At 50.9% G+C, this 20445-nt stretch overlaps 2 protein-coding genes across 4 annotated transcripts in view; one reads left to right on the top strand and one right to left on the bottom strand.

The window, feature by feature from the left end:
* The window catches only part of P2RX3 (purinergic receptor P2X 3), a 35663-nt gene extending 26051 nt beyond the window's left edge, over window positions 1-9612 (bottom strand). For both annotated transcript variants that reach the window (XM_084800296.1, XM_084800295.1), the window contains exon 1: window positions 8633-9612. In XM_084800296.1, the coding sequence (XP_084656422.1) occupies window positions 8633-8751 (119 nt within the window). In that variant the 5' untranslated portion in view covers window positions 8752-9612. The remainder of the gene's footprint in view (window positions 1-8632) is intronic.
* A 1119-nt stretch (window positions 9613-10731) lies between these two features.
* Window positions 10732-20317, top strand: SSRP1 (structure specific recognition protein 1). 2 transcript variants are annotated; one of them, XM_084797413.1, is made up of 16 exons: window positions 10732-10883; window positions 11336-11508; window positions 11825-12010; window positions 13002-13107; window positions 13371-13561; window positions 13665-13895; window positions 14020-14123; window positions 14208-14336; window positions 14573-14794; window positions 15607-15679; window positions 16066-16204; window positions 16311-16356; window positions 17533-17662; window positions 18610-18869; window positions 19400-19586; window positions 19791-20317. In XM_084797413.1, exons 2-16 carry the CDS (start codon window positions 11455-11457, stop codon window positions 19860-19862), a joined length of 2130 nt encoding a protein of 709 aa, XP_084653539.1. In that variant the 5' UTR covers window positions 10732-10883; window positions 11336-11454; the 3' UTR covers window positions 19863-20317. The 2 variants fall into 2 exon arrangements, with proteins under 2 accessions (XP_084653539.1, XP_084653540.1); XM_084797414.1 differs by lacking the exon at window positions 10732-10883 and adding an exon at window positions 10963-11085.
* The last annotated feature ends 128 nt before the right edge of the window (window positions 20318-20445 follow it).

Genomic DNA, 20445 nt, shown 5'->3' on the forward strand with positions numbered 1-20445 from the left:
TGCCAACAGCAGAGTCACATGGGTGTCCTTGGCAGGGAGATGTGCTGGGGTCAGAAACCAGGATGAATCCTTGGTTAGCTGGGTGAGTCTTCGTAATTGCCTCCAAGGCTCACTCTGGGTTTCTTTCCCTAATTGTCCTCCTACGAAAACCCTTAACATGCCAGCATGCGTCATGTGGGGAAGGCCAGACGTTGATTTTTTTTTTTTTTCTTTTTGAAACAGAATCTCACTATGTAGCCTGGCGGGACTGGAACTCATTTTGTAGGACAGACTGGCCTTGACCTCACAGAGATCCACATGCCTCTGCCTCTCAGGTGCTAGAATTAAAGGCCTGTGCTACCATGCCTGGCATCAGCAGTTGATACTGAGACACTCCAACTCCAGCACTGTCTGTCCACCTTATTTTTTAATTTTTTTTTTCTGAACCTGGTGCTCAGTGACTAGCTAGACTGGCTGGCCAGTGAGCCCTCCATCCACCATCTACAGCTTCTCAGAACCAGGCCACGGGTACCCTCCACCATGCTCCAGGCCACGGGTACCCTCCACCATGCTCCAGGCCACGGGCACCCTCCGCCATGCTCCAGGCCACGGGCACCCTCCGCCATGCTCCAGGCCACGGGCACCCCCCGCCATGCTCCAGGCCACGGGCACCCTCCGCCATGCTCCAGGCCACGGGTACCCTCCGCCATGCTCCAGGCCACGGGCACACTCCGCCATGCTCCAGGCCACGGGTACCCTCCGCCATGCTCCAGGCCACGGGTACCCTCCGCCATGCTCCAGGCCACGGGCACCCTCCGCCATGCTCCAGGCCACGGGTACCCTCCGCCATGCTCCAGGCCACGGGCACCCTCCGCCATGCTCCAGGCCACGGGCACCCTCCGCCATGCTCCAGGCCACGGGCACCCTCCGCCATGCTCCAGGCCACGGGCACACTCCGCCATGCTCCAGGCCACGGGCACACTCCGCCATGCTCCAGGCCACGGGTACCCTCCGCCATGCTCCAGGCCACGGGCACACTCCGCCATGCTCCAGGCCACGGGTACCCTCCGCCATGCTCCAGGCCACGGGTACCCTCCGCCATGCTCCAGGCCACGGGTACCCTCCGCCATGCTCCAGGCCACGGGTACCCTCCGCCATGCTCCAGGCCACGGGTACCCTCCGCCATGCTCCAGGCCACGGGTACCCTCCGCCATGCTCCAGGCCACGGGTACCCTCCGCCATGCTCCAGGCCACGGGCACCCTCCGCCATGCTCCAGGCCACGGGTACCCTCCGCCATGCTCCAGGCCACGGGCACACTCCGCCATGCTCCAGGCCACGGGCACACTCCGCCATGCTCGGAAAGTGCTCTATCAATACTAAGCTACAGTCCTAGCCTACTTGTGACTTATACATTAAAAACAAGCTAATTTAAAGGAAAAGGAAAGAAAGGGTTGGGAGGGGGGAGGAGAGCTGAGCAGTGGTGTCCTCTAATCCAGAGGGCAGGCTGATCTCTGAGTTAGAGGCCAGCCTGGTCTACAGAGTGACTTACAGGCATACACACAGAAACCTTGTCTCAAAAAAGAAAAAAGAAAAAAAGCAGAAGAAAAAGAAAATCAAGTTACTGTTTTACTCCTACGAAGGAATTTTCACCTTCTTGTGCCCTTGTGGGCCATATGCATGCTTGAAAGTAATTATTGCTGATAACGGCCCCCTCTCTAGTTGGCACCAAGGAGAGAGCAGACAGAGTCGCAGGCCTATCCCAAGCTTTATTCATAGTTGTGCCCTATGTGGCAGGGACACAGCAGTCATTCAGGAAAGAAAGTGGTGAAAGGCTCTGGGAGCAGGGTACTTGGCAGTCTTCCCTGGCCAAGGGTCAGCTGAGAAGTTAGGAGAAGGGGCAGCTTTTGTGCCTCCGCCGGGGAGGGGAATACTGTCGGGAGGCGGGATACTCACATTATTCCTTGCGTTGTGCTTCCACCTAGTGGTCATTACCTGTCCTAAGCTATTATGGGACCAAGTGGATAAGGCAAGACTCCATTCCCACCTGCTTTTTCAGGCCCTCCCAAACCTCCCTGTGAAGGGCTGTCTCCCCATGTGAAACAAGCCACCACGGCCCTCAGGGTTCAAGATACTTGGTTTCTATACCCAATCCAGCCTGACACATGGGGGCATTTGGGCCTGGTGGCACACTGGAAGGCAAATGCCGTTACTCTCTTTATTCTATAGGCGAGGAAATCTATCAGATAGGTTTGGGAAGAGATGTACATTCTATACAAGAAACTAGCAATGCAATACTTTGTCAGCTTTGTCGTGATCAATAATCATTATCATTATTACTGCTATGGCTGAAGATGGAACCCAGGGCCTCACAAATGCTGGGCAAGCACTCTCCCTCAAGCTACCCGCCTAAGCCCTCCTGATCTTAGGTTTGGGAGAGAGAACTGTGACAGTTGGCAGAACTGAACAGCATACTTTGGAATGGCTGGGTTAGCATTGTTTTCTGCCTCCACCAAAGGTTGGGGAAACCACCTCAGGAGAATGTGAGAGAAGGAATCCCAGGCCATTTAGCTCAGGAAACCCCTGGCTGTGGGTGTCCCTGGCAGAGCAGCTGCAGAGGCAATCCCTAGGCTGGGCTGGCAGGAGACATTTGAAGGGAGGCAGCAGGGTGTACTGTCCAGGACCTCCTGTCATTCATTGAGCTGCTGCTTCAGAAGGTGGTGGGTACCACATGGCTGTGGAGACTGGGGGGCTTGCTGTTCCATGCTGTGTGTGCGCGCTGAGAGGAGACAGTTTTCGTGGGTGGATGTCAGGCTGTATGGCCTTTGAGGTCCCTACACTGTTAGGAGAGAGTCACTTGTAGGAAAAGACACAGACTTGCTCAGTGTGAACAGAGGCTGATCTGCGCATGTGCCTCTTTGTTTGGTGAGAGGCTCAGTACCTTCCCTAGAACAGGGATACAGGGATTCTCTTACTGAAAATCATTAAGGATTGTTATGGTGTGTGTGTGTGTGTGTGTGTGTGTGTGTGTGTGAGAGAGAGAGAGAGAGAGAGAGAGAGAGGGAGAGATTTCTTAGAGGCTACTTACTTTTAATGAATTAATTAATTTTGGGGGGTTGGGGATGTGTATGTGGAGGGCAGAGGACAAGTTGTGGGAGCCAGTTCTCTTCTATTCTGTGAGTGTTGACGATTAAGGTCAGGTTTTCAGGCTTGGTGGAAGGTAGCACTAAATATAGGCTCTCTTACTGGCCCAACCACCCATCCACCCATCCATCCACTCACCGAACCATCCATCCATCCATTTACCCACCTGAGACAGGGTCTCTCACTTTTACTCAGAAATCACCAACTAAGCTAGACTGACTGGTCAACAAATCCCAGAGATCCACCGGCCTGTGTTTCTCCTACACCGGGATTAAAAACATGTACCACAATGCCAGGGCTTTTTCACATAAGTTCTGAGAACTCTGTTTTAACTTTTAATTGGCAAGCAATCATTGTCTGTATCTATGGGGCACAATGTGAATGTTTCGGTGCATGTATACATTATAGAAAGATGTCTATTAAACTAATTAGCATAAACACCTCGCATTTATCTGCTTCTTTTTGTAGCACCACCCACTTGGATTCTGAATGCTTTCTTGCAGGAGAGAAAGAGGGTGGAGTCACAGCTCTGCCAAATGGCTTCGAACCTGTTACCTGCTTCATTGTGGCTGCCTGTAGCAGCCGGCAGGTTGATTAATGCACCATTAAGCATTATCCACAATGCTTGTAAAATGCTCTTCCGAGCACCACTCCTGTTCAGAAGTCTGCAGTGCCGTTTGCATTACCACTCGCTCTTGCAATAGAGTTCCCTTTTTTTTTTAGAGGAGGAATTTCATTAAGGTCTCATTCACCATGTTATATTCTAACAGAGAAGAAGGCAGCATCTCGTTACAGAATCTGAGGAAGTTATCTGAAGGATCATGCCCTCATGTCCTTGGAATGTCAGGGAATGAGGTATGAGGTCTGGGGGCCAGACTCTCTGATTCAGCTAAGATGGTGGCTGCTGCTAAACACTTGCCAGAGAATAAGCCACAGCCCAGACATGGATTTCGGAACTCCAGTGTGCCTTGTCATGTTTCTTGCTTTTGAGCTAAAGAAATGGTTCTTTGAGGCCAGTGCCCCATCCTTAAAGCCAGGGCACACAGGTAGACACAAAGAACGTTCAGAGTGTCATACAACCAGCACTGTGAGACTGCTGGCCCCATCCATCAAGCCTTGCTAATGAGACAGCTGTGTTATGGTAATTATGCCACACATGGGGAAACAGACACAGAAGAGAGCGCTCGTGTCCAGTCACACAGCTGGAAAGCAGGTTCCGAACAGGGCAGTGTGTCCTGGACCACTCTCAGCCACGCCACTGTGGAGTCTCTAGCTCTATCTCAGTCAGTCCCCTGCTTCACTGATCAAAAGCATCCCCTAACTCAGGAAGGTGGTGGAGAAACAATTAACCAGTCTCTTCCTCCTCTTCCTTTAAGACTCCTTGTATGCCTAGTAGGGAGGAGAGCCCACTTAGAATTCTCTCTGAGTTAACAAATGGAAGAATTTCAGTGGCCCCATGGGGCTGCGAACGTCATCAGGGTAGCTAGGGATGGGAGGGTGAGGGGATGCTTCATTTCCAGAACAGAGGGGCCGAGGCTGTCTCTAGAGGCCAGGACTGAGGAGATGTGGCAGGACTGAGCCTCTGATTCTTGGCATTTACTCTGCTGCTCTGACTTCTTCTTTTTTTTTTCCTCGCATTTCTGGTTTATTATTTATAGAGCGGAAGGCGGTGGCAGCTCCTTGGCAGGTGGGATGTGCAGGAAAGAGGCCCAACACCCTCCCATCTATCCCCAGGGAGTCAAGGAGGAGGAGGCCAGGGAGTGGGTGTGAAATGTGTGCATTGTGTGTATCAGAGGAGAGGGGTCTCTTAGGAAGGTGTGAGCTGGGCAGAGGGAAGAGGGAGGAACAGTGACAGTTATCATGGATAACCTAATACTACTGACTCACCGGCTAGAGAAAGGCCCTTGACACGTGTCATCCCAGAGAGCCCTGACAGGAAGTACCGTACACCCATTCCCTAGATCTTGGGACTCAGACTCACAGGTCTGCATCAAGGTGGTGTCCAAGCAGGGGTGTCGCACCATGCAGTATCCTTACCCTGAGGCCATGGTGTAGGGAGAAAGCAGAAAGCAATGAGCGTCACCCCCCTTTGGACCTAGAGGATGAAGAATGCTCCTAGCATGTTACCCAGTGTGCTAACAAGGAGCCTTGGGTGCCACCTGGACGTCAAAAGGACAGTATCCCCAGCCTCTGGGGGAAGTGGTGTGAACCACAGCAGGCAGCTGAGGCGAGAGCCCAGATGATGAGCCCAGGTGGTGTGCTGCTGTGAACATGTATGAGGAAGCCTTGGCTCATGTCGCACACTTCCTAGGTGAGGCAGTGTGTCCTGTTTCCCTGGCAGAAAATAACAGGGAAAAGACTCGGGTATTAGTTAAGTGACAACACCACAGCATTAAAAAAAAAAAAAAAAAAAAAAAAAAATATATATATATATATATATATATATATATATATATATATATATATATATATATATATCTTTTCAAGGGGCAGACAGACTGGTTGGCTCAGTAGGTAAAGGTACTTGCTACCAAACTTGAGGGCCCGAGCTCCACCTTTGGAACTCACATGGTGGAAGGAAAGAATTGATCCCCAACCCAATTAATCTCTGACCTCTACACATACCTGTGCTCTACACCCCCCAAAACCCCAAATAAAATAAAATGTAAAAACAAAAGCAAAAACAGACAAACCAAATAACCCAAACTTTTCACATTCTACTGAGTCTAGGCAGTGCTATCTTTCTCCCACAGGCTTTCCCACATCTGCTCCTACTCCCGTTACTCCTTGGGCATGTCAGAGAGCTGAGATCTGCTCATGGTAGTCTTTCTCAGACACACACACACACACACACACACACACACACACACACACACATAAACACACACACATACACACACACACATACACACAAACACACATACACACACATATACATACACACACAAACACACACATACACATACATACACACACAAACACATACACATACACACACAAACACACACACAAACACACATAAACACACACACATACACACACAAACACACATTAACACACACACAAACACATGCACACACACATGGACCTCCTTCTCAATCTTTGCTCTCTGTGGAAACAGACGCTCTTGTAGGATGCTACTTCTGATCTCTGTGCTTCCAGGAATCTTTCTGCACTCTAGCCTCTACCTCCACGGGCTTCCTTTCTTCCTCCCACAGACCCGTCTCCTTCCCTCCACAGAGATGGGTTCTTCACCTTGGGACCTCTTCCTTTCTTTTGTTCATTTGATTGCTTCTACACATCCTTCAGAACCTGGGTTAGACACGGCATTTCCAGAAGGCTCCCCTCAGTTTCCCAATGAAGCCAAGGGCCTCTACAGTGGCAGCGCTTTTGATGTTGTGCATGCCTGTTTTAGACACTGCTAAAACTTTGCATTTGTTTGGGAGCATCACTGGATTAATATCCACCTCACGCCACATTCCCTGGCGTGAAAAGACCCCGTCTGCTTCTGTCCACTGCTCTACCCTCAGAGCCTAATAATGCCAGGCATGAAGGGATGCTTGATGCACTTATGCTAAATTAATCACAATGGATTCATGAAGTCACGTGGCGTTTGGGCTCCTATAAACAGAGATGGGCTTGGGCCAGGGGGCTGGGCTGTGGAGTGTGCTGATGTAACTGCGAGGCACAGTTCCACAGGGAGCTGTCAGGCTGAGAGATGGATGGGGTTGCATATGAAGACGCCAAAGAGCCTCTCTCATGTTCCCTTGAGCAGGCTGGACTCAAGCCCCCAGCACTGGAGGATTCAATCTGACTCTGGTGAGGGGCAGCCAAGGGCAGTGCAGGGCTAAGGGAGGGGGCTAGTCCAGGAGACGTCTGTCTCTGCCTTCCATCAATGTCCTGCCTGGAGCCAGGAGAGCCAGGCCAGGTTAGGAATGTGCTGAAAAAGCTTTTGCATTTATTTGGACCAATATACCATCCTGTGGTTATCAACATATGCAAACACTCTTAAGAACCAACTCAGCTACCAGAGTGCTCACCTAAGATGCACAAAGCCCTGGGTTCAACCTGCCATAAAACTGGATGCGGTGGCCCACACTGGCAATTCCAGCATTAGGATGAGTAAAAAATTCAAGGTCATCTTCATCTATGTAGTAAGTTCAAGGCAAGCCTTGGATAAGACTCTGTCTCAAAAAACAAAAATTAAGCAAACTTGCCCACCAAATTTGAAGGGACTCGGAACATTTCTAAACACCTTTCTCAAAACTTCAACATAGTAGTGTCAAGGCTGTTTAATCCTACGCCGTAGCTTGAATTCCTTCTGATGTCTGCCGCACAAGGCTGTACCAAAAGCCGGCAGGATCTCGTCAGACCCATGAGGCAAAAATCACTTTCAGAGACCCACATCCGCCCATCCATCCACACTCGCCCGAGCCCTCCACACTACTCCTACCTTTCGGCTCCAGCCGCACGCGCACAGAATGCATTCTTTGATTTGCCTGAATTAACTCATGACCTGGTCAGTGGCTTGCTGCCTTTCATAAACAGACTCACTGTCTCAAGGAACAGCAAGCGACCACAGACCCACAAGCCAGGAAAGAAAACCCTTGAGGTTTTTGTCTGCATTTCCTGGTGCCAACCAGTGTGTAGGCATAACCGCAAGAAGGCCAGACCTGTGCTTTCCTCCCAGCCATTGTTTGCTCAAGTCCCTTTACATAGGCACAAGGTGGGAGTGGAAGTGGGGGGTGGGAGGGCGGTGGTGTTTAGAACTTGCTGGCCTTGAGCAACCCCTTGCATGAGTCTTATGACACAGAATCAGGTGGAGGTTAGAATTTATGCTTTTTTAAACAATGGGTACCATTTCTGCATTCTTGGGGAAGAGCCCCACACTAAGTCAGAAAAGCAACTTTTCTCTGTCCTTAAGTAGCTATCTGCACCTTTCCGTACCTCGAGGAGCATTTCCCTCCTTTGTCTCACTCTCCAAGAGCCAGAAGAATCTCTTGCATTTTAAACCCCTCACCAACTAGCCCGTGGCAGGAAATTCCTAAACTCTAAATTAAACCCAGCACTCTCCTTTCCTCCCTGGCTGGTTTTTCGTCCACATTTTCTTCACGACATCAGCCCATCTCCCTGGTTTTGGTGCCTCCTTCCTATGTTGCTTATCTTCCTGAGAGGAATGGGAAAAAGTGGGGGGATAGGTCTGCCTTTTGGGGGGCCAGGGGAGGAATCCCTTTCCTGCCCAGGGAATGAACCCATATCCTTGGAGTATGAATCTAGAATTGTTCTCCAACCCTGAGGAGTTACTGGGTGAAATAGTCCACCTGAGAAAGGGTCCGGATGGGAGTGGCAGAAGCCAATCCCGAGGACATGGCTCCCACAAATCAAAGTGTTTCCCAGAGAAACTCTGGAAGCTGCAGAGCAGTCTTGGGAGAGAGAGGGGCGGGGGGGGGGGGGGACAGGAGGACGTCAGGGAGCCCCTCTGTCCTGGGACCTGCGGGATCACGAACTCACCCCACAAAGTAGGAGATGATCAGCAGTTGAACAGCTCGGTTGATGATGCCAATGGTCCAGCTCTTCACAACCACCGACTTGGTGGTCTCGTAGGTGAAGAAGTCTGATATACAGTTCATACTGAGGAAGTGCTCAGGGCCACTCAGAAGGGCTGTGGGTGGCAGCCCAAGGAGAGAGAGGACCTTAGGACTGGGAGACAGAGATTAAGGTCTGGAGCGGACCCGCTTAGTGGGGCTTGAGGAAGGGAGCCGGTTCCTGTAAGCCAGGCAACTGTAGCCCAGTGCCTAGCCTCTTTCTCCTCTTGACAATCTGGCTGCCAATAGTCCAGGGCCAGGGCGGCGGACCACCTTTTTATTCGCCTCCCCTCCACTCCCCTGTGATGTCACAGCAGGGGTGGGGTCTCCAATCCTGGGCTCCAGATTGCCTGGGATGCAGCTGGCTAGGGCCCTCTGGGATTCGTGTTTTATCTGCACTCTGTCTACTGTTTCTATTCTGTTCTCTTATGCTGCGTCTCTCTCCCACAGCTCGCCAGCTGCTTCATAGTCTCCAAAGCCCCTTGTAACGGCCCATTCCTGAGCTTGCTCATCTGCCTGAGCCAAGAACTCCACTTTGAGTGTCTGCTAATTTCTACCTAATAGCGCAAATGGGGAGAAAGGGTTCTTGACAATTCTAGGTCTCCCGGGAGGAAGAGTCACACATTTCCTACCATCCCCTCCTTTCCGCCCTCCAGAATATCATTAAGTTGCTTAGCTGGTCTCAAACTTGCTGTGTTGCTATGATTCAAATTCACAATTCCTCTGCCTCAGTCTCAGAGGGCTGTGATTGCAGGTTTTACTACTGCAAAGTGGAAAGTCACTTATTTCTAGCTTCAGTTGGCAGCAGTGGTTGAAACTCTTCTGGCTGTACTGAGATAACCGAATGCTCTCTTTTTTCACTGTGAGGTTATTCAAATCTTTTGGGGGGGGGTCTGTGATCCTGAAAGGCTGAGGCTGTTTTAACCACCTTCAGCTGTCTCCTCAAACCCCAGAACTGTGCTGCATTAACAGTCAGTTCCAGTTACATATCTTAAGCCTGGTTAGACTTGGCTAAATAGTGCCAGCAATAGCAGTATTTAACCCAATGGTTAAAGCCACAAGTACTGGGTGACAAGAATGCATTTTGATTACCTCATATACTAGGATTGAGCCAGCAAGTCGGTGCAGTGATTTTCAGATAAACCGAGTTTAAATATCCTTTCTTTATACAGGATATATGCTAGCCACCACTTTAAACCCCGGACCCTCATGACTATAAGAGGCTGATGTTAAAGAATCAGAGTTCTAGGTTCCAGCTTTGATGCCAATGCGCTGACACCCTGGGCAAATCTTTTTGTGGGTCTCATTTTTCTCATCTGCAAAATGAGAAAGGGAGAGATCGACTCAAGCATCTCTTTGAGACCCGGCTTCAGATTCTGTGAGGTGCACTCTGGTGCTATGTGAGGCCATCCGGACTTCTGCCAGCTCAAGCTGATGTGGTTTCAAGTAAGTTCTAGCTCAAAGGTAAATCTGACACCGGCACTTGAACTTAATGCGGCCATCTGCTAGGCTCTTCCCACACAAATTAGAGATATGGATGGGATGGTGTTGGGGGTGGAAGGTGAACTCATTTCAGAAAGCATCTGATCCACACGCCAGGGTTCAGCTAGAAAGCAAGCACAGTCACTGATACCCGCATTCCCTTTGCAGCTAGTTTGGGGGGGGGGGGCGGGGGGCGGCGGGTGTCATTTCTGGCAGCGGCTCTGTATTTTGCTTCTTTAACAGACTCCTTCCCAGACTATTTCACAGGAGGGAGGGACATGCATGATTCCAACACACATACAACCTGAAAGCCTGATAAATACTGCATAATCTCCCTTCAGAATCTATTCGTTGAAGAGCGGCTCGTAACTTTCTAAAGAGCGCTCCCGTTTTCTAGCGAAGAATCGAGCCGCGTGGGGCTTCATGACAAGACCCTCACTACAGTGGCCTACGCGGGGAGGGGGGGGGGGGTATCGACGCTCTAGGCGACCGTCCCGTTGGTCCGCCCGGACAGTGTCTTTCTAGGCGGGTCTTCCTCTCTATGGTCCGTGCGCGACTTCCGGTGGCGGGACGCGGGACCGCGCACGCGGGAAAAGCTTCCTCGGCATCCCCTCCCCCGCGTCCCTACCCCCCTCCCCGCGTCCTCCTGCGCCCACCGCCGGCGCTGTGCGGTCGCGAGGCTGCTGCTCGAAGAGGTGGGTGGTCGCGATCCCCGGGCCCCGGGTGTGCACGGCCCCGGCTCCCCCGCGGGACGCCCGATGTGGATCGTTCCGCGTTCAAATTCGCCGGCAGTGGACTAATCCATTTTAAGAGGAAGGGGAGAAGCGTGTATCCAGAGGTCCTTGGGGGTGGTGGGATCGCTGGCATCTTGGACAGTACCTTCCGAGCCGAGTTGAGGTGTGCTCTGTGAGGAGATCCCAGGGTTCCGCCGATTGTTGCCGTGCTTGGCGGTGGAACGTCCCGGGAGGGTGTCGGGTTGGGGTGTAGGTGCCGCCACAGGCCTGGTTCTGCACCCAGGGTCCTGGGCTTTGGCCTCAGGAGCGCCGCCGAGCCGGGCTGTAAGGACCCCTAACCCTGAGACGTTTCAGGCACAGCTACCCTTAAAGTGGCGTCTTTTCTTGCTTATCGACCTCTTTCCCGAATTCAGATTCCCACCCTGCTGAGCATCTTGTACACCTAACCAGGAACTGGGACCCAGCTCCCAGAAAAGGGTTCGTTTTCTCTGGTGCAGCCTAGGGCTCCGCGCTCAGGCCACCACGGGTGAACATGGCAGAGACACTGGAGTTCAACGACATCTTCCAGGAGGTGAAAGGGTCCATGGTGAGAATGGCTTGGGCTTTTAATAAAGGCGGAGAGAGGGAAGAGTTCGTGTCCATTAACGAAAGCTTTGGGAGTAGTGCATCTAGTGTTTCCCCAAGTGAAAAACAGCAACTAAGTCTCAAGAGTTAAGTATGTGATCTTGAGTTTAAAGAGATTGCATGTGTAGTTCTATCCTAAATCCCTGAGTTAAAAACCTGGTTTCACTTCCTGACCTTTGGTAATCTGGCCAGCCTGCAACACCAAGTGGGTGGAGGGGTAAAAAGGACCGGCCACAACACTGTATCCTGTTCTGAATTTGGGTCTGTATTTTGGGCAGAATGATGGGAGGCTGCGATTGAGCCGTCAGGGTATCATCTTTAAGAACAGCAAGACGGGCAAAGTGGACAACATCCAGGCCGGGGAGTTGACAGAAGGCATCTGGCGCCGGGTAGCATTGGGCCACGGACTTAAGCTGCTCACAAAGAGTGGACATGCCTACAAGTACGATGGCTTCCGAGAATCGGTGAGAGGCCTTGTTGCTGTGACCTTCCCCGTTTGTAACTGCCCTGTCTCGATTATGTTTAATCTTCTAGAGACAGTTAGATAATCGTGGCATTTGCACATTGGGGTTCCTTGGAGCAGGGCTGTTGGAGATTGGTGCTCTGTACTCAGAGCCCACGTCTTGTTAATTTCTTTGTGCCTGGACTGGAGATGGTTTTCTGCCACCTTAATTTAGGTAGTGGTTTCCACTTGCTCCTTCTGACCTCGTTCAGAATGTTAGCTTGGTATTCTAGGCTTTTGCTTTTCCATTTGGTTTTAATACCTGCTTTCATCAAAAGAGCACTTACACAAAGTTTAACAACAGCAAGGAGGCACACACATCTGGGAATGTAAGTCCCTTTACTACTCCTAGCCTGAAGCTCAGATATAAAAGGTAACAAAAACATTTTTATTTATTATACTTTATTTTATGTGTATGACACTTTGCTAGCATGTGTACCTGGGCACCATGTGCATGCCTGGTGCCCTCAGCTCAGAAGGCCCTGGAAACTGGAGTTATAGACAGTTGTGGGCCACCCTCTGGGTTCTTTCAACAGGTCTTGTGCCAAGAACAAGTACTCTCAACCGCTGAGCCATCAGGTCTCTGGCACTTAAACAGTTTTAAGAGTAAAGGTTGTGAGAAGGAAAGAGGCTTGGAAGAAGGAGATCCCTGAGATGTGGAAACTGAGGCTCTTAACAGCATTCTGGGTGCTAGAACCAAGCTTTCAGCCTAGCCTTGATGGCTCTTGTGGGGCTGAGAGCACCTGTTTCTCAGAAACAGCCTCCAGGAACAATATAGTTTTTAAAAAACACTTACAGAGTTGATACACCCAGTCAGCTGTGGTTTCTGAGAGAGGATATATTGGTGGGCTTTTTCTGAACTAGAGAATGACAGGACCTTTTAAGTTGTGCTAAGTTCCACAGGGTTTTTGTTTTTAAACTGGGATTGCACTCTTTCTCCCTTCAATTTACAGGAGTTTGAGAAACTCTCTGATTTCTTCAAAACTCACTATCGCCTCGAGCTGATGGAGAAGGATCTGTGTGTGAAGGGCTGGAACTGGGGGGCAGTGAAGTTTGGGGGTAAGTGTGGAAGATTGAGGGAGAAGGTAGGATGAAGAAGGTCGCTGCTGCTACCGTGTCCGACTCTTTGCTCTAATGTCTTATTCCAGTCTGCGTGTTTCACGTGCATTTAGCTAGCATGCATGCATTGTCTATCGGGCATGGTGCCTGGTCTTGGTACAGTGTGGACGAAGGTTTTCCAATGTTCCTGGACCTCAGGGCTGGTGGGGATGCTTCTGCAGGCTCTTGAGGAGTGTGCACTTTGATAAGCCCTTTCCTCACAGGACAGCTGCTTTCTTTTGACATTGGTGATCAGCCAGTCTTTGAGATACCCCTAAGCAATGTGTCCCAGTGTACAACGGGCAAGAATGAGGTGACCCTGGAATTTCACCAAAATGACGACGCTGAAGTGTCTCTCATGGAGGTGCGCTTTTATGTCCCTCCCACGCAGGAAGATGGTGTGGACCCTGTAGAGGTGAGGCTTCTGCTTCTTGGGCGGCTGGATGTTGCTGACTGAGCTTTTGCTGGCTGTCCCAGGAGCAGAGGGCTGCTGTTTGATTACTCGTGTGTGTTTGCAGGCCTTTGCCCAGAACGTTCTGTCAAAGGCAGATGTGATCCAGGCCACTGGAGATGCCATCTGCATCTTCCGGGAGCTGCAGTGTTTGACTCCTCGTGGTCGTTACGATATCCGGATCTACCCTACCTTTCTACACCTGCATGGCAAGACCTTTGACTACAAGATCCCCTATACCACAGTTCTCCGTCTCTTCCTGCTGCCCCACAAAGATCAGAGGCAGATGTTCTTTGTGGTGAGCAAAAACCCCAGGAGTGTCTGGATTTTGCCTGAGTCTTTAGTAGATAGAGGTTATTGATGCCTAGAGTTCTGTATTTACTCACCTGGGGCTTATCGCCTTGTTCACTTGTCCTTTTCAGATCAGCCTGGATCCACCTATTAAGCAGGGCCAAACCCGTTACCACTTCCTGATCCTCCTCTTCTCCAAGGATGAGGACATCTCCTTGACCCTCAACATGAGCGAGTGAGTGGCTCGCTGCACTTCTTCTTTGCCGCTGTCCGTGCAGGAGGCAGGCCTCCATTGGACTCCACCTCGCTTTGTTTGTAGGGAAGAAGTGGAGAAGCGCTTTGAGGGGCGGCTCACCAAGAACATGTCAGGATCCCTCTACGAGATGGTCAGCCGGGTCATGAAAGCACTTGTGAACCGTAAAATCACCGTCCCAGGCAACTTCCAAGGGTGAGAATATGGCTGAGGTCCTGACCTGCTGAGGATGGGGGTGGGGCGGGATCGGGCGGGAAATGTCCTGTTGCCTCAGTAAAGGAACTTGCCTGTGACAGTATGCACATAGAGAAGCCTGTATGCCCTTGTGGTGGCTGGCACCTTAGTGGGAGTAACTTCTGAGAGCCTGGCGTTAGATGTCCTTGGGCTCAGCTGTGGTCGGTGCTGCTGATGCTCCCTGTATCCTCCACCAGGCACTCAGGGGCCCAGTGTATCACCTGCTCCTATAAGGCCAGCTCGGGACTCCTGTACCCCCTGGAGCGGGGCTTCATCTACGTGCACAAGCCCCCTGTGCACATCCGCTTCGATGAGATCTCTTTCGTCAACTTTGCCCGCGGCACCACAACGACGCGTTCCTTCGACTTCGAAATCGAGACCAAGCAGGGCACTCAGTACACCTTCAGCAGCATAGAGCGGTGAGGGCCTCCTCCTGCCTCCCGGGCCGGGGCCCCTGGGCCTGTGATTGGACTGTTCTAGCTGAGTTGAATTTTTCTTTCAACTTCTCTGAGATCTGGTCCTTCAGTACTCAGACTGGGAATGTATCCATCACTTTCTTCTGTCCTTAGAAAGATTTCTTTTAAAAAAAGATTTATTTACTTTGATGTATACAGTTCTCTGCCTGCAAGTACACCTGCACACCAGAAGAGAAGAGGGCATCAGATCACATTATTGATAGTTGTGAGCCACCATGTGGTTGCTGGGAATTGAACTCAGGACGTCTGGAAGAGCAGTCAGTGCTCTTAACCTCTGAACCATCTCTCCAGCCCAGAAAAGTTATTTATTTATTTATTATGAAAACTGTATGTGTTGGTTTTAGCCCATTCTTCCCCACTGCCCCATAACTGAAATAATATCTCTTCCTCTCCTAGAATGAACTCTGTGCTGAGGAACATAGCAGCTAATGCTTATTGACTACTCAGCCTTAGGCTAAACATTTTACAGCCATCTGTGTGTTTATCCCTCATAGCAATCCTGTGAAGGCTAAAGTGCAGACCAGTAAAAAGACGAAACCTCCCCTTCCACGACACCCTGCTCTGTGCCTCTTAGGTGGTTAGCTGTACCTCTGCCTGCCTTTTCTGTCCCAGATCTCCAGGGCTGTACCTGATTGATGTCCTGCACAGTGTAGCTGTGCGCTCCAGCCCCACCCAGCCCTGTTGGGATCAGAACATCACTTAGCCCACCTGAGTTGGTCCTAACCCTCTGTGGATGCTGTTCTCTCCCTTCACAGGGAGGAGTATGGAAAGCTGTTCGATTTTGTCAATGCAAAGAAGCTCAACATCAAAAACAGAGGATTGAAAGAGGTATCTGTGGGCAGGGCGTGCCTCTGCTGTTCTTTCTGTAGAGGAGAAAGGAGCAGACACTTGGTGGCTTCTTTCTCACTCTTTCTTCTCTTCTTACCCTTATAGAAAAAAGAGGTGCGTGTGGCTCCTTCCCCTTCCTGAGCAGGTTCTCTCTGCATGGCCTTAGATCAGTCTATGCAGCCTCGTAGGAGCCGGTGTGGGGCCAGGAAAGGGAGGCGCTTGGATTAACTCAGTCTAGAGGCCCTGCATGTTGCCTGTGTGGACATTCCCGCTCACGGTCTCCTGGGAGCTGCTGCTCTGGTTTCACAGGCGTGGGGAAATGCTTTGGAGTGTTGCAGAGCTCACGCTTGACCATCATGGCTGACACTCACCTCTCCCCTGGCTAGGGCATGAACCCAAGCTATGATGATTATGCCGACTCCGATGAAGACCAGCACGATGCCTATTTGGAGAGGATGAAGGAGGAGGGCAAGATCCGGGAGGAGAATGCCAATGACAGCAGTGACGAGTCAGGAGAGGAGACTGGTGGGCTAGCCTCTGGGCTGGGGCCTGGGGCCTGGGCTGGGTGTCTGGGGAAGGGGCAGGACTTCCACTGGAGTGGAAGTTGATGCCATGTGTGTTTCTTCCTCAGATGAGTCCTTCAACCCTGGTGAAGAGGAAGAAGATGTGGCAGAGGAGTGAGTTTTGATTGGGCCTCACAGGAATAAGATTATGGCCTGTAAATTTGTTATTTCTCATGTCCCAGGGTCAGCCAGTGGTCCAAGATGGAAAAGTGGCCTCCAGTGAAGTGGCACATGAAAGTTTTGAGAAGGTGTCAAGGAATGTATTAGTGCATAGCATGCTTTAAAACCAGAGAAACGGAAAGAGAGCGGGAGTGAGACCTAGTACTTGCGCACGTCGGGAGTCCTCACTTGCCAGTGACAGCCGTATCTTTGTGCTACTAACAGTTGGAAAGTGGCTCACCCTGGCTCCAGAGCTGGCTTGTGTTTTACTTCATGTAGCTGGAGGGTGCAGGGATGTGGTTGACCATGAGCACTGATGGATCTGGGTGCTCAGAAGCTGTGGGGTCCGTGCCCTCGGAAACTCTAGACAGGCTTAATGTGGGTAGCTTAACACCTGGAAGCACCTCTTCCTGAACAGCAGAGTGAGCAGTGTGCTCTCTGGCCAGCTGCCCCTTCCTGTGCTGGAGATAGTTAATATGGGCAGGCCTTTGGTGGACCAGAACCACCCTCTGACCCTGCAGTTGGAATGAGTCCCATCCCTGGTGAAAACTGAGACTGTTGATCCAGAGAGATTGGGCAGCAAAATCAAAACCAAGTTGTGAACATTCAGAAGCCCACTAGTTTTGCTCACAAAGGCTAATGCACAGGTGCTTATGAAGTGCTTTGGGAACGTCCAGCAGTGGGCAGGTGTCTGTTGGGCAGAACAGTCAGGCTTAGGGACTGGTGTCAGTTGAGGCTGGGTTTCCTCACTTTTTAGGGCTGTCTCTATCAGAAAAGATTGGATTGTGCTGCGGGCTAGCAGCAGTCGGGTGTCCTGGAGGGCGGAAGTGGAGAAGAACTGGCTTAGAGCAGAAGAGCCCACTGAAACATTTGTTTTTCATTGATTGATTCCGTCAATAACCTTTTGTGGTGGCTGGTCTGAGAAGGGCTGTTGAAGCCATCTTAGTAAAGGACAGGAAGCTAGGTGGCAGGCAGTGGTGGAGGCCTTGGGACTTCCTCCCTTGGCCCTTTCTGGGCAGATGTGTAGATTTCTGTTCTTCTGCCTCTGTAGCTGCCCTCCCTCCTGAGCCTGCCCTCCCTCCTGAGTCTGCCCTCCCTCCTGAGTCTGCCCTCCCTCCCTCACTCTGGCAGGTTTGACAGTAACGCCTCCGCCAGCTCCTCCAGTAATGAGGGTGACAGTGACCGAGAAGAGAAGAAGCGGAAACAGCTCAAAAGGGCCAAAATGGCCAAGGACCGTAAGAGCCGCAAGAAGTCGTCAGAGGTACAGACTCCCCTGGATTGGAGAATCCAAGTGTTGTCTCCATTTTGTGTTTCCTCTCTCCTTGGCACCACCAGTGGATGCTGTTGATTGTGCTGGGTTTTGTAGGCTCATTATGGCTTTGGTAGGCATTTTCGAAGTTTTTCTTTTTTGTCCTGAGATACTTTGTTTCTTGACGATCTGGGTTTCTTTTTTTTTTTTTATGTTTGTTGGTCTAATGTTAATATTTTTGGAAAATTGTATACCCTTAGTGTCCTGTGGTTGTATTCTTATCCCCGTTTTCCTTTGTTCCCTCCCCTGAACTCCTTAACCAGTTGCTCTATTACTTTGGTTTGTGCCCGGTGAGGTTAGTTAGGATTGCTTGTACAGCGTGGGTCAGAGGCTTATTTGCTGGAGCAGAAGTAACTTAGCGGTGACTACACCATTGAAGAAAATGACTCGCATTCTCCTAGCAACTTGTAGCTCCTTCGGAAGGGGTGAGCCCTCGTGGTGCCTATCCCATCTATGTTAGCTATCAGGGCCCAGTCTTGTATAGGCCTTGGGCAAGTACCCATGGCTGTCGTGTGTTCACAGGTACAGCAGCCATGGCATTGTTACATGCCACTCCTCCCTTTTATCTGCCTCTTGTATTCTTCGGCTCCCTTCTTTAGCCATGTTTCCCTGGCCTTGGTGATGTAGATGCTCAATTTAGGACCGATCCCTTGACTGTCCCTTACTGTCAGCACTGTGCCCAGATATGAGTCTCCAGCTCTGAATTAGGAGACATCCTGCCTCTGCCCCAGGGGATCTGTTTGAGGAGGAAAAGCTGCCACGCCTGTCCTTAGGGCTGTGCCTGTGTAGCTCAATACTATTTAGTTCTTCCTGCACCTCTTCCCTCTCCAGGCACTTCTTTGGGGAGACTTTGGGGTAGGATGGGATGGCTGGTGCCATTTAGGTTCTTCCTCATGTAGGTGAAGAAGGGGAAAGATCCAAATGCCCCTAAGCGGCCTATGTCTGCATACATGCTGTGGCTGAATGCCAGCCGCGAGAAGATCAAGGCGGATCACCCTGGCATCAGCATCACCGACCTTTCCAAGAAGGCAGGCGAGATCTGGAAGGGCATGTCCAAAGAGAAGAAAGAGGAGTGGGAGCGCAAGGCCGAGGACGCGCGCAGGGAGTATGAGAAGGCCATGAAGGAGTACGAAGGAGGAAGGGGCGAATCCTCCAAAAGGTGAGCCTTGAGAACAAAATGGCCACTAACTGCTTTTTTAGCAGGTTTTTTTTTTTCCAGGTCGGAATTGAGAATTGTGACACATGTTCCTGACAGCAGTTGGTGGCAGTTCTTCAGCTCCTGAATGCCGTTGCCAAGCATGGGTGTGGTGTGGGGTATTGAGGCCGGGGGATAAATGTGGCCCATTTTCCTAGGTCAGTTTTATTTGACGTAATAGGATGGATGGTCTAGAGGAAAGTATTTTTGTGAAGCCTAATACAAAGTCCACCTGAGCTTTTAAATAAAACAAAAATGTCAGGTAATTTTTGCATAGGAGTTGCTTCAGGCTGTGAGCCTGGTTTTTCTGTGTCACTCATGTGTTACCGTTTCCTTCCCTGCACTTTGGGCTGACAACTGACATTACATTTGCCGTGGTGAGAATAGTGTGTGGCTGGTCCTGGGGAAAGTCATCACTAAAGCTAGGAGAGATGTGGTCTATCCGGTAATGTGGGGAGCCTAATGCCTGGCTTCTTTCCATGCTCCTAATCTAGGGACAAGTCTAAGAAGAAAAAGAAAGTCAAAGCAAAGATGGAAAAAAAATCCACTCCCTCTAGGGGTTCATCATCCAAGTCTTCATCAAGGCAGCTGAGCGAGAGCTTCAAAAGCAAAGAGTTTGTGTCCAGTGACGAGAGCTCTTCAGGAGAGAACAAGAGCAAAAAGAAGAGGCGGCGGAGCGAGGTTAGGCGGGACTGTGGGGTTGGGGGCCACGTGTGTCTGGGTGTGGTTGGTCTGTAGAGTAGTGAGTCAGAGTGGACAGTAGGCCGCTGAGGTTTCATGAGTGTAGGGGCTGTGAGGGGAAGTAGACGGTAGAGCCCTCACCAGAGAGCCTGGGGAGGCAGCGGGAACTCTACACCGTTACCCTAAGGGAACTTTGGTTTTCAGGACTCTGAAGAGGAGGAACTGGCCAGTACCCCCCCAAGCTCAGAGGACTCTGCCTCAGGATCTGACGAGTAGAGGAAGAGGATGGTTGCTCTGCCCTGTCACAGCTCCAGGCTCCCCACTCACGCTGGCACCAGACGCTCACATAGGCCTTGGATTCTGTGCCATCCAAGCAACTGCTCCTGGTGGCTTCTACTTGTCTGAGGCTTCGAGGGGACCACCGATTCTTTGCAAGGACGCTCCTTGTAGACCACCGATGCTTTGCAAGGACGGCTCCTAGTAATGGGAGAGAGACTGGGCAGCAGTGTGTTCCCATCTGCTCGCAGCGCACTGAAGGATCCAAGTCCTTGTCCTACTTTCCTACTTTCCTGACTGCCGGGCTAACGCTGCTTTCTGTCCTGCTCAAGCGGCTGCAGCTGCGGTTGTGTGAAGTCAGGCCCGTAGCTCCTAATAGAGTCCAATTTCTACCTTTATTTTGTATTTCTGGTCTGTGAAATCAGTTTAATAAAGGGAACTGACTTTGGAAACAATGTCCTTATGTCTCCTTTCCCACTTTGCATGTACTGTTTACCTTTCCTGACTGGGCAGGGCCTTCTGTCCAGCTGGGAAGGAAGTCTCCAGGTACCTCCTGTCCTTCCCAGCTGAACAAGAATTGGTT

Source organism: Acomys minous (assembly GCF_964271855.1).
Source record: "Acomys minous genome assembly, chromosome: 10".
Classification (NCBI taxonomy): domain Eukaryota; kingdom Metazoa; phylum Chordata; class Mammalia; order Rodentia; family Muridae; genus Acomys; species Acomys minous.